Genomic DNA, 12228 nt, shown 5'->3' on the forward strand with positions numbered 1-12228 from the left:
TTGGTCGACTTCGTGCAAATATAGTATGTGTAGAGTTAAAATGAGATATATTAAATAGTTTACAAGCATAAAGTTTTGCTATTACTCGATCACCCCAGATTTGAGCTATATATCATATTATCATTCAAGCAAGATAAACATAGAAACTTTCTAATAGTCGTCAAAGGTATGTTTGCGTCCTTTTTTATGTTTCATATTATTCCTACCTACTTAAAGACTTTAACTTAAACTACTAAATAGTTTAATAGGTAAAGATATTTATTTTGGTGTTATATGTTACACATGTAAGCTTTGTGCTTTATTTTGGTGCTTGTTCATAGAAAGTTTATGCTAGCTGTCGAAGGAATCTTGGAGTCTTTCTTGATGTTTAATATTTTTGTTACCTAAATCATTCAACTTAACCTTGTTGATTGCACTCAAGATCTCTTTCTATCAATGCCTAAGTTGTTTGTATAGAACATACGAACAAGTGACTACAACAAGCCTGAATTTGTATTATATTTGTTGTCAGGATCCTGCTTTTGTTGATTCTAACTTTCCTTTCTTTTTTAATTTGTTTTAGGTCAATGTCTTGATGCATACAGCTGCAACGTCTCTTAATCCGGAAGAGCTTTCAACAATAGTGGAGTTGGGAAGGAAGCACATTGCCCAAGATCCAGTGGTATTTTCTGTAAGCAATTGGAAAGCATATCAAGATGCCACGAGAAATCAACAATCTGAAAGGGAAATTAAAAATAAAGGAAAGGAAAAATTTGATCCTTCAACCTCAGGAAACAACGATCAAAGCTTCGATGAACAAAAATGTGGTGCTATCTGGGACATTTTTCGGAGGCAAGATGTTCCTAAGCTGGAACACTATCTTCGGAGGCATTACGGAGAGTTCAGGCGTATCGTCCCTTTGCAGCAAGTAATTAAATCTTGACTTTGAAAACAATGTTCTACTCAACTTATTCTGTTATGGGGTTTATCTCTCGTATGGTAGTTACTATTATTTTTCTAACAGAATTCTAAAAATCAAAATTTTGTTAAGCTTTTGGTATGATCTTTTATTGTCGTAGCATAATTAGATAGATGTCTTTTATTTTTCCAGAGTATCAATATGTTTTGAAATATTACTAATTTATTTTTTCCTCTATTCGTGCACAGCTGGTTCATCCTATTCATGAGAAAGCATTTTACTTAACAATGGAGCATAAAAGGAAGCTGAAAGATGAATATGGTATGTTTTTATTGTGTTGTAAAGTGGTATATGTGTGAATTGCTATATATATTGATTATCTATTTTTATATTTTTTTTGGTAGGAATTGAACCATGGACCTTTGTCCAGAGATTAGGCGATGCAGTTTTGGTACCGGCTGGCTGCCCTTACCAAGCTAGAAACTTAAAGGTTTTAGTGTTTGACTCGTATACAACTTCACGAACGACGGCTTCAATTATTTTCAGTCGAATGTACAATTTTCGCTGTGAATTTTGCAATTAATTTTTGTGTGCGTGTTCCATCTTGCAGTCGTGCACGAGTATGTCCATCGACTTTGTTTCAGCCGAAAGCGTCGGTCAGTGCATCCGCCTATCAACGGAGTATCGGCGTCTCCCAAAGAATCATAGCTGTAAGGAAGACAAGCTGCAGGTATGTCAAAAATATGATTGTCTTGTCAATAAACAAAATCAAAGATATATAATGAATATAATTTGTCTGCTTGTAAGAAAACAAAGATTGTGGATGACATCTAACGGCTCGTAATGAAACAGGTGAAAGGGTTGGTTCTCAGTGCTGTCTGCCAAGCTGTGCAGTACTTGGACAAGATTGACGCGTAAGTCAATATATACATAGGCTTGTTAAACATATGTCTTTGATACGATGTTAATTCATTTTATTTTATTCTTTCCCAGAATTACGTTAAGAAGTCCATTTGCACCCCCCTTTGAGCATGGGAATGTACGCCATAATCCAGCTCAGCAAGGGGAGAGACCTAGTACTTTACAAATGAGGAGGGAGTTGGAGAGGATGAAATTGGCTCTCGTAACGAAAGGCCACCTTTTTCAACCTCATATGAAAGAGTATCTCTTAAAAGAGATTACGCTCCTCACTAATAAAATAAACTCAAGTGCTGGCTCTTCTTCATCTTAGTTACACCATTTTCAATGGTTAGCCTGAATAATATTTTGACATTTTCATCTGTGGAACTATACTTTATTCATATAATTTTGTGCCATACTTTTGTCCGATTTCATGAATTTCAAAGGCCTGAGAATTTTCGAGTTGGTTTTGGCATGATGCGGGCTAATGTTTCCGTTTTTTGGTTTTAGTATTAAGTTGGGGTAAATGCAAATTGGTATTTCTGTTTGCTAATGTTGTGTTTGCTGAATGCACAGGCCTGTTAGCAGTGGATATTGGGCTTAGGTGCTCATGAGAAATTCACAAAACGTAGTAAGGTACTCTCAAACCCGTCCGGTATATTTTATATCTTTCCAAAATGTATAATGTTGCCAGCTAAATTTGGTCAATGCTGATACGTTAGATGAGCTGGCGTGGCGTGGCTGGATAAGGCACAATTTATTGCGCAATTTATTGCGAATCGCTGCATTGACTGCCGGTCTTATCACGGTAGATTTTCTCACCATTATATAACACTCGTTTTCCCTTCCCCCATTCATTCCCATATCTCCCATCTCTCGATTCCTCTCTCAGTTTTCTTCTCGTCGTTTTCTCAGATATTTGTAAGTTTTTTATTTAGTTTCCGAATGATGACCACCCCCCCCCCCCCCCCCCGGTTGTATTCAGTATTTAATTTTCCATCTTCCAACTATTTTATCGGATTGATGATTTTTGATTTCTTCTGGTTAAAAATCAAATGACATGTCGTTTAATGAGATACGCAATGTATTTTTGTTTTTGAATTTTGTACTTTCCGATCTTTCATCCCCCCTCCCGAGTTGATTAACTTATCCAGTTCTTTTTGGCAATTCTCATTTCTCTTGATATTCTTGAAAATACGGCAGCTTCTACTTTGGATTAGAACGAGTCGAAGAGATCATATATTTATCATTTAAGATTTGAAAATGACCCTTTTGTGTCCTAGCTATCTTGCTCCTCTTTCTGATGACCCTTTTTTATTTTTGTTTTGCATTGTGAAGTTACTAATGAAGGAAAATTCAGACGAAGCAGCCCAATCTGAAGGTAAATTTCGTAATTACAATTATGGCACTTCTCTACTATGATTTATCCCGTCAATTGAAAAAAATTGAAATGTGAAATATGTGATTGGATATGACACCTTTTCTCGTTTTACATTCTTCTGTTTGTTAGATTATTTACAAATTAATTTTCTAAAAATAATGATGTTCTTCGTATAGCTTATTTCATCAATCATGGTCGTATTTCTTGTAATGGTTTCTTGGTCGCGATTTCAATTAACTCACAATGTGGCTTGCAAATCTGTTTGTGGGCCGGCCAACATCTTCAAAATGTCGGCAGTCTGTTTGGCTCCAGTGTTTTTTCGTTCATGAATTTTGAGCCGTGAAGATCTTTATGTGCTCTCTTAATGTTTTATTGCAATTTTAATTCATAAATATATATATGTTGTTTCTACCATTTTTATCGGCTACGTATCATTTCTTATTGCAGGGGAGATACGTATACCTAGTCTTGCAGAAGTGAAGAGAGAGTTGAAGAGGATGAAATTGATTCTCGAAACAAAAGGCCACCTTATTGACTCTCATATGAAAGCCTATCTTTTGCAAGAGATTTTGCTCCTCCTTAACAAAGTAAACACCGCCGCCGCCGAGTCTTCTACGTCTCAGTGACACCATATCTACCGATGCGTTAACGTTTTTCATACTGTAATTTTGAGCAATATTTTCTTTTGTTTCGTTTTTTGCGAGTTGTAGTGAGTTTGGCGAATCAGCATGACATGAACTGTTTTCTTTATAAAATATATCTTTGATTTCGTAGCAATATGTTGTGTTAGTTGTAGCAAATTTAAAATTGCAAGTTAGATAATTATGTATTATTCTCAACTAGCATGTATTTTTAACTTAAGTAACTACGATTTGTAAATGGGACATGAAAAATGCGGTTTTAATTTTTAGGTTTAAATAATCCGTTTTTTGTCTATCCACGCCTAAAATGGATGTGAAATAGCTGATTTCACGCCCAAAATAGGTGCGATAAAATGCCACACACTCCCAACATCGGCGTGGAAACCCCTACCCCATGTATCAGTATCACAATCGGTATTAGTATTAGTTTCAATATCAGTCTTAGTTTTGTGTGTTAGTGTATCAAGATTCGGATTAATGCACAAGAGTGGTAATGTGATTCGATCACTACTCATGATAGAGTTGATTTTTGCATGTCAGTTTTAATGATGGTTCCGACGTTTTCAATTTATATTTATGTAGATTTTTGGTGACAAAATGATATACAAATTTGTTATTTTTTGTTTTCGATCGATTTAAATTACATCCTCAATATTTTTTAGTTTAATACATTTTAATTTTCGAATTGATCCCCATGCATCACACGGTAAAATACTAGTAAATTGAATAACAGGTTTGAAGAGCGTATCAAATAGCAATCGAAGAGTGATTCAAATTGAATAACGGGTTTGAAGAGAGATAAATTGAGTAAACTGCAAAAAGTACCCATGTATAATCTCTAAAAAAAATAGCGAAAACCCCCCTATGATAAATAAACTAACCAAAACCCCCTGTGAAATTATTTAAATAGCACACTTGGCCCATTTATTATTTGAGTGTTGACTTCATATAAAAAGGCACAAATACCACCGGGATTTTGCAATTAATAAATTCTTATATTTTTTAAATATTTTAATTATTTTATTTTTGTTATATTATAAAGGTACAATGGGGTCTTTAATTTATTTCTATTTTTATTATCACATAGTTTTTGTATATATTTTAAATTATCGCTACATCAAAAGAAAATTTAAATTCCGTTATTATATATTTAAAAAAATCTATACTTAATTTGATTAACAAATTTTTAATAATTTTTAAATTTAATTATTTACTATTTTTTAACAATATTTAATTTCTAAACAATCAAAATAAAAGGAAAATATATATACATATAATATATATACATATAAATACATTGTTAGGGACAATTTCGTCATTTCACGTCCAAAAACCTACTACCAGTCGCGCAACCCGCGAGTGAGCCACACTTAAGTCAACCGGGAGGGTTTTTGCCTTTGACTAAATTTCACAGGGGGATTTTTGCTAGTTTATTTATCACAGGGGGAGTTTTTGCTATTTGGAAATTACACAGGGGTACTTTTTGTAGTTTACTCGAGATAAATTTGATGAAATTTTTCTTGGTTTTTCAACTTGAAAAAAATATAGTAGGGTTCAACTGCAACAATTCGCAACAATTCTTAGTTAGAGGGGTTAAATTAATATTAAAGCTTAGTTGGAAGGGTTGAAATTATATTAATGCTTGGTTGTAGGGGTTGAAGTGATATGTAGCGCTTACTTTGAGGGGTTTAAACTTTAATTTATTTAGCTAGCAAATGATCAAATAAAATAACCCTTTTCCGACGATCAGTTTGTCATCTCCCCACTCCTCAGATTAAAACCCCGTAGGTGGCAGTTGCAATGTCCAGGCCCACCGTCGCCGCCGCCGCCACCGGCCGTTATCCCTCGCCGTATTCTTTCTCGGCGCACGGTAAATCGAGGATGGAGCTGGTGAAGAGGAGATGGGAAAATAACAGGCATTCCAACAATACGACTACTGTATTGGTTAATGTGCTCCGGCTATGCTCGCCGCCGTGGTTATGGTGGTGGGAGATATATGGAGTAAATTGGATGTGGAAATTCTTCATCGGATGGCTATTTCCAGATTGTAAGCCATGAATTTACTGCTTTGGTGAATTATATGAAAATGCAATTGCCTTTTTCTATGCATTTTTTTTATTGCAGTATGCAAATGCCTTTCTCTATGCCTCTTTTTGATAGCAGTATGAAATTTTAACAATTAATTGGGGAACCTCATACCTAATTGAACTCATGGGAGATTCATATTCATATCAATTTATATGTATAAGTGGTTATTTGGGATTTTCTTTTTCCACTGACTATAAATTTAAAAAGGACACCTTTTTCGTTGTTTCATGTAAATTTGTCAACTGCTGCAATTTCTGTTGTCATGTATTAATTTTTACCTCCCCAGACACTCAATGGTTGTTGGTTATAGAAAGTCGTCTTAGGTTACTATTTATCTCATCTTTTTTGTAACTTGATGGTTCCTACTAATTTTACTTCTCATCATTTGAAGGAATATGGGGCATGATCGAGAGTTGGCGAGAGATGTATTTTCAGTATCAGGTAATATTTTAATCTGGATGTTGAAGAGTAGTCTTAGTAGTGCTCTGTTGAGTGTCAAATAATCGAAAAGTGCTGCATCTGATAACATTTATATGAAAGAGCAAATATCACGGAAATGACTGCGTGACTTAGTTATACAAGAATAACATACTATGAGTTATTTTATGTTTTGAATTACTTATTTTCAAGTATTGATCAAATATAATATACACAATTCAAGTGAGGAGATGTTTACTTTCCAGGATATACTATTATTAACTCGTCAATATGTTCAAGGGAAAATAAAGATTAGAAAGAAAGTGAGACCAGTCAAGAAGCCTTTGTATACTAGCCCAGTTGGTAAATGTTTTTTCTGGCAGCCTGTGTTGTAGTTTCTTAAAAAAAAACATTGGCCTTATAAATAGCCTACAACCCATCCCCAAAGTGAATTGAACCCTTGACTTAATACAAGATAACAAACTTAAGAAATGCAAGATAATCATCAAATAGGATTCTTTTGTGTGTCATGGTAGTAAAACAATTGAAATTCTTATTGCCAAAAAATCCACTGATTTCAACAGTTCTGTCATTGTGCCTGTGGTACAGTCTTGAATATAGTAACTAGTTTGCTTATGCATTTAAGGAGTGCACCAATCTCGCCAATAATATTTTGTCTCACTTTCTAGGCCTGGTTTTTTTTATGAACGATGACAGCAAGTTCAAAGTCCAACAGCAATAATGATTGCTCGTACTGCTGTTCCGCAAGATGATACAAGTGGAGATGGTACTACTTCTACAGTCATCTTTATTGGTAAGCAAGCTTTACTTTTCTTAAATGGTCCACGTTAGTGAAGTATTGCGTGGGGTGTTTATTCTGTAAAAAGCGGTACTGAATACCATACCATTCAGTAAGATATCCACACTTATATCCTATACCAAAAACAACCGAAATGATTTCGACTTGGTTCGAAATTTCTTCGAATAATTGGGGTTTGGTCCTTCAGATGAACGATGCCGACTACTAAACTCTTTCATTTGCATGCTAAAGAAAATATCAGCAAATATTACATCTTACATAAGGCAGATGATAAAGTTGTTTGATCATATTTACCAGTATTAGAGAATCTGTAGATCTTGCATAAATTGGTGCTCAGATTCGAAAAGATAATTGTAAATGTCATGTTATCTGTGTACGTTGTTATCTGTGTACGTAGCTGGTTGAATGAGTAACAGATTTTAGTCATCCCGTTATCTATGGATATGTTTTCCTTACAGGTTTTTTTCTGGGCATTGCCCTACCTCACAACTATATCCCAGTGTTTGTATAGATCAAGGAAATGAAGAAAATACTTTCTAATTTTTTTTAAAGAAATACAAAGAATTCGAAAGCGTGTGAGTGCACCATCATCTTTAGAAGCCGCTATTCAATGATATTTTGACTTTTGTCTCACTTTCTAGTCCTGGTTTATTTTATACAGTACTAATTTTGATAAAATGAAACCAGGCCGGATCATTTAGACGATAAAGTAGTCGCAAAAGAGATTTTTAGCAATGATCTTGGGTTGGTCAGTCCTTGTGTTTTTGCTTTTTTCATACCTAGGTAAACTAAATTAATGGCTCAAGGAAGTCCACAATAGACTGTATGGTACATTTCATATCTCGCCAAATGTCATTTTACTGCCAGCTACGATTGGTGCAACTGCTAATATGTAAAATTAGCTGGCATCGTCATTGGATATGAAGCAATTTATTAGGGATCGATACAATCAATGCTGACCTTATCGTATTTACTGGCGGAGTTTCCCACAAATAAGTTTTACCCTTCCCTCCCCTTTCCCATTCTACTTTCTCACACATTCTCTGCATCTCTCAATCCCTTGTTCAATTTTCCTCATTTTCTCTTATCAAAGGTTCAAAATCGAGAGTTTTGTGATCTGATTTAGGTGATTTTACTTCATTTTGTGTTTGAATGATGCCTATGTTTTTATATTATTTTTTGTTGGTTTTCCCTTTTTTCTTAAACTGAGTGGTCTTTATCTCTCTCCGGCTGTCTATCTTGATTAGAAAAGAATGTGTTTATTGTCATGTTGATTTTGAAGATAAGATTTTGGACTAGTTTTTTTTATTCCTCCTTTTGGTGATTGTTTTAGTGATTAAGGTGGGTTTAATCTCTGCTTGTATTGTTACTAGTAATTAAAAAATAAAATAATAAATTATTAGTAGAATTGAGCAATCCTTATGAAGAAACCAATAACTACTATGATTTACTTTACAGTTTGTTTCTACTTGATTATGAGCCATTTGCTGAAGTTGTTAAACTTGTACTCATATATTCTCGAATATTATCCTTTCTGCTCTGCTGTAACCCATTTCTTCAAATAAATATACAAATGTTTAGTGGTTTAAATTTGGTTGTTATTCTCTCCTCGTCTTTAGGTTACAATGCATTCATGTCTTGAAATAACTTCATTCTCTCATAGATTTTGTAACCTTTAAAAAACATTTTCCAGCGTAGGCTATGTAAACATATTAACAATTTAATTTTAATTTTTGTAATATTTATTTAACAGATTGTGGAGAATTAGGACCAGTTTTATTGTCAGCGTGCACAAGTAGTAAGTACCAATAATATAAAATAAATATTTTTCCTAAAATAATCTTAAGTAATGCTAATTCTAGATTTTCTTCCTGGATTCCTCCAATTTACTGGCATGGTAAGTAAAAAAACATTTTTGGTCGGTGAAAAGGAAAATTATTTATATATTTTGTGAATGTGCATAAGTAGTAAGTAGCAATAATATAAAATAAATATTTTTCCTAGAATTTCCAATATAATTCGAGATTTACTTCCTGGTGCCCTCCATTTTACAGGCATGGTAAGTAAAAACATTTTTGGTCGGTGAAAAGGAAAATTATTTATATATTCTGTGAATATGCATAAAATTGCAATAGTCAGGATTAGATTGCAGTGAGCAGTATCTGATTACAGTAATCAACACAATTTTCCTTTTTTGCTGGTAAGACATCCTTATTTGGTCTTCCCTGGAACAATTATGCATACATTTTTGCCATCGCAGTTAACAGAACGTGGTGCCTGATTGAGAAAAACGATTGAAAAAACAAGATTTACAAAGACAATTAGGAGTTGAAATGATGCCGTGGAGAAATACAAATGAAGATGCATCTTCTGCTGGAAATATGCAGATGAACGAACCCAACTTAAAGGTAAACTAGTAATGTTAATTGTGACAGATCTATCGAAAACAAAAATGAGAAAAGGAAAACAACATGTTGCCTTCCGTGCATTGTTTCATATCCTTGACCATTTTATAACTATGAACAAAATTTTGTTTTCCCTTTTAACAATTTTTTTTCAACTTCAAATCAATGTTCTAAAAGCGGAATAAGGATTGATATAAGTAGATTGGTTGCAAAATTCGGATATCCCTGCAATTGTCTTGTATCAACTTTCTCTTTGTACTACTTTTTTAGAAGTTAAGGTCTTAGTGATGATTATATCCCGAACTATATATCTCATCTAATACACTCCCTTACCAACTTTCATGAAGTAAGATATTCAAAAGTGAGGACAATGAGTTCCTGTGTTAATATTTTTTTCTTTGCGTGTGCCAGAGGAAAAGAAGCGATTCAAATAATTGCCATTAATGTCACAGAAACGACAAAGGAAGAGTCGTAAGATGCACAAGGTGTAATAAGAAGGGTTATTGTATTACATGCATCACAAAATGGTGAGGAATTGTGGTTTTTTTTTGTTCCCATCTTTCAGATCTGTATTGTTTTCTAAGTAAATGAATCAAATGTTTCCTTAAATCTTTGTTTTTCTTTACTCTTCAATGTCAAATTATTTGGTAAACTGCTTCATGTTTTTTGAGACTGAAATATACTTATAATTTCTGAGTTGTTGTTCTTCAGCAAACTTGATTTTAAGATAATAACAGTATAGTTATTATCTTCTCTTTGGAAGATGGCAGTCCATGCCCTTTCCGGTTGAGGCTTATCTTATACTCATGTTTAAAGAACTTTGCTTAAACATGTTTTGAAGTAAATGAAATTGTCTCTACACTTAAATTATTTCCTGCATCCTCATGCTTATATTTATGTCTTTTCGTCAGTAATCTTGCATATATATTTACTAAATCTCCGTGGTAATTACAGGTATGCAGGGATGCATGAGACATATTTTGCTGAAGCCTGCCCCAGTTGTTGTAACATTTGCAACTGTACAGCTTGCTTACAGTCTGATGTGGCTAATCAAGTTCGTATTAAAGTACACTTATCTTGATTTTATCTTGATTTAGAATTATATATTTTATAATTAGTTTTATTGTTCTTGCATGTTAGGAATTGCTGATCCCAGACCTTTGCATTAGTGACAAGACTCAGTACTCAAAGTATATCGTTCGAGTACTTCTTCCTTTCTTGAAGAACTTTGTCGTTGAGCAAAATATGGAAAAAGAACATGAGGCTAGAATTCAAGGTAATTTTGACTTTTTTTAGGAGTTTTGAAGTTCACCTGGATTACGCTTTTTGTTTGGAAGCTTAGTTTGAATTCGCTGCCTGAAAAGAAATTCAAACAATCTATGTTTCTAATGGAATAAAAAGTTGGAAGGATTTTTTTCTTTTCTTTTTTGGCTATTTTTTACATGAAGATGTACTTCAATTATTTTGAGAAGTAATAACTCTGCTTTCAAAATCACCGTAAAGTATTTCATTATCTAAATATTTTACATTAACTAGAAAGGTGCGCGTGCGTTGCACGCGTCGTATTAATTTTTCTATCTATTATAATTCATATATGATAGTTATATTGTTATTAGAGTAATATTTTGTGACACTGATAATTATTTGGAATAGAATATCACTGATAAATAATTTCATACGGTTTTTCCTATGTATATTTACGACCCTATTATTTTCTTTATCTTTTCATTTCAATTATTACAATTTTTACTTATCATCGTTGTTATAAAAAAAATGAATGATATTTACTTGCTTCGTAGTTATTTTTTTTGGCATTTATTTTACTGGAACTCGCATGCATTTCTTCCGTGTAGCCGAGTGAATTGTATTTTGCACCTCAAAATTGAAACTAATTGACATTTTGAACTCGAAGATTTTAAATGTGACAAAGTTCACCCATAAATTATATATCTCATGGGAAAATTCACCCTACATAAGTTTTTGTGAGACTTTAACCAAAAAAGTTAATATAGCACGATATTTTAACTTTGAAAAAAATATCATTCTTGTTTATATTTTATTTCCTTCTTCATATTTTTTAATTATTTTATTTGTATTAAGAATTTAAAAACATAATTGATGATTTATTTGAGTTTCATAGTGCAGTAAAAAAATATATAATTTAAAAAACTTCTTATTTTGATTCAGTTGTAATGTAAAAAATAATTAAAAAATCTCAATTTTTCATAAACTTACAAAATATATTACAAGAAATGAAGAAATTAAACAAAATCATGTGGAACATTGTTATTTTGGGAAAACAAAAAAGGCATAGCCGATGAAAAATAAATATATTAAAACACAATAAGGTGTTAAACAAAATTAATTTTTAGCGGTGAAAAATGAATATATTAAATTGTAATTTCAATTTTAATTAATAAATAAATAAAATAAAGTAATTAGTTAACATTTTTTTTATCTATCTTACAAGTATAATAATAATAAGGGTAAATTACAAACACCCCCCTGAGCTATGGTCAAATTACAAAAACACCCCTCTTGTTTGGATAATTACAACCACCCCCTCAACTCCTCAAATTTAGTGGAATCTTCGAGATTATATGGAATATTATCACTTATGTACCCGTTTTATCCCATTCAAACTCTACATTATGAAGCAAGATGATCATAATATGTGA

The 12228-nt window shown here is 32.8% G+C and overlaps 1 protein-coding gene across 20 annotated transcripts in view; it reads left to right on the forward strand.

Moving 5' to 3' along the window:
- LOC105976363 (lysine-specific demethylase JMJ29-like) overlaps positions 1-12228 on the forward strand; it is a 37358-nt gene that overhangs the window by 15193 nt on the left and 9937 nt on the right. For 12 of the 20 annotated variants that reach the window (XM_088826985.1, XM_088826991.1, XM_088827002.1 and 9 more), the window contains 10 exons: positions 563-907; positions 1147-1219; positions 1303-1388; positions 1509-1628; positions 1751-1812; positions 1892-2146; positions 2375-2434; positions 2521-2606; positions 3137-3179; positions 3627-3956. In XM_088826985.1, the coding sequence (XP_088683111.1) occupies positions 563-907; positions 1147-1219; positions 1303-1388; positions 1509-1628; positions 1751-1812; positions 1892-2129 (924 nt within the window). In that variant the 3' untranslated portion in view covers positions 2130-2146; positions 2375-2434; positions 2521-2606; positions 3137-3179; positions 3627-3956. Of the gene's footprint in view, positions 1-562; positions 908-1146; positions 1220-1302; positions 1389-1508; positions 1629-1750; positions 1813-1891; positions 2147-2374; positions 2435-2520; positions 2607-3136; positions 3180-3626; positions 3957-12228 lie in introns of those variants that run through there. The other 8 variants (XM_088827023.1, XM_088827030.1, XM_088827034.1 and 5 more) reach the window with 4 other exon arrangements.

Source organism: Erythranthe guttata, chromosome 2, assembly GCF_056151865.1.
Source record: "Erythranthe guttata isolate IM_541 chromosome 2, IM_541, whole genome shotgun sequence".
NCBI lineage: Eukaryota > Viridiplantae > Streptophyta > Magnoliopsida > Lamiales > Phrymaceae > Erythranthe > Erythranthe guttata.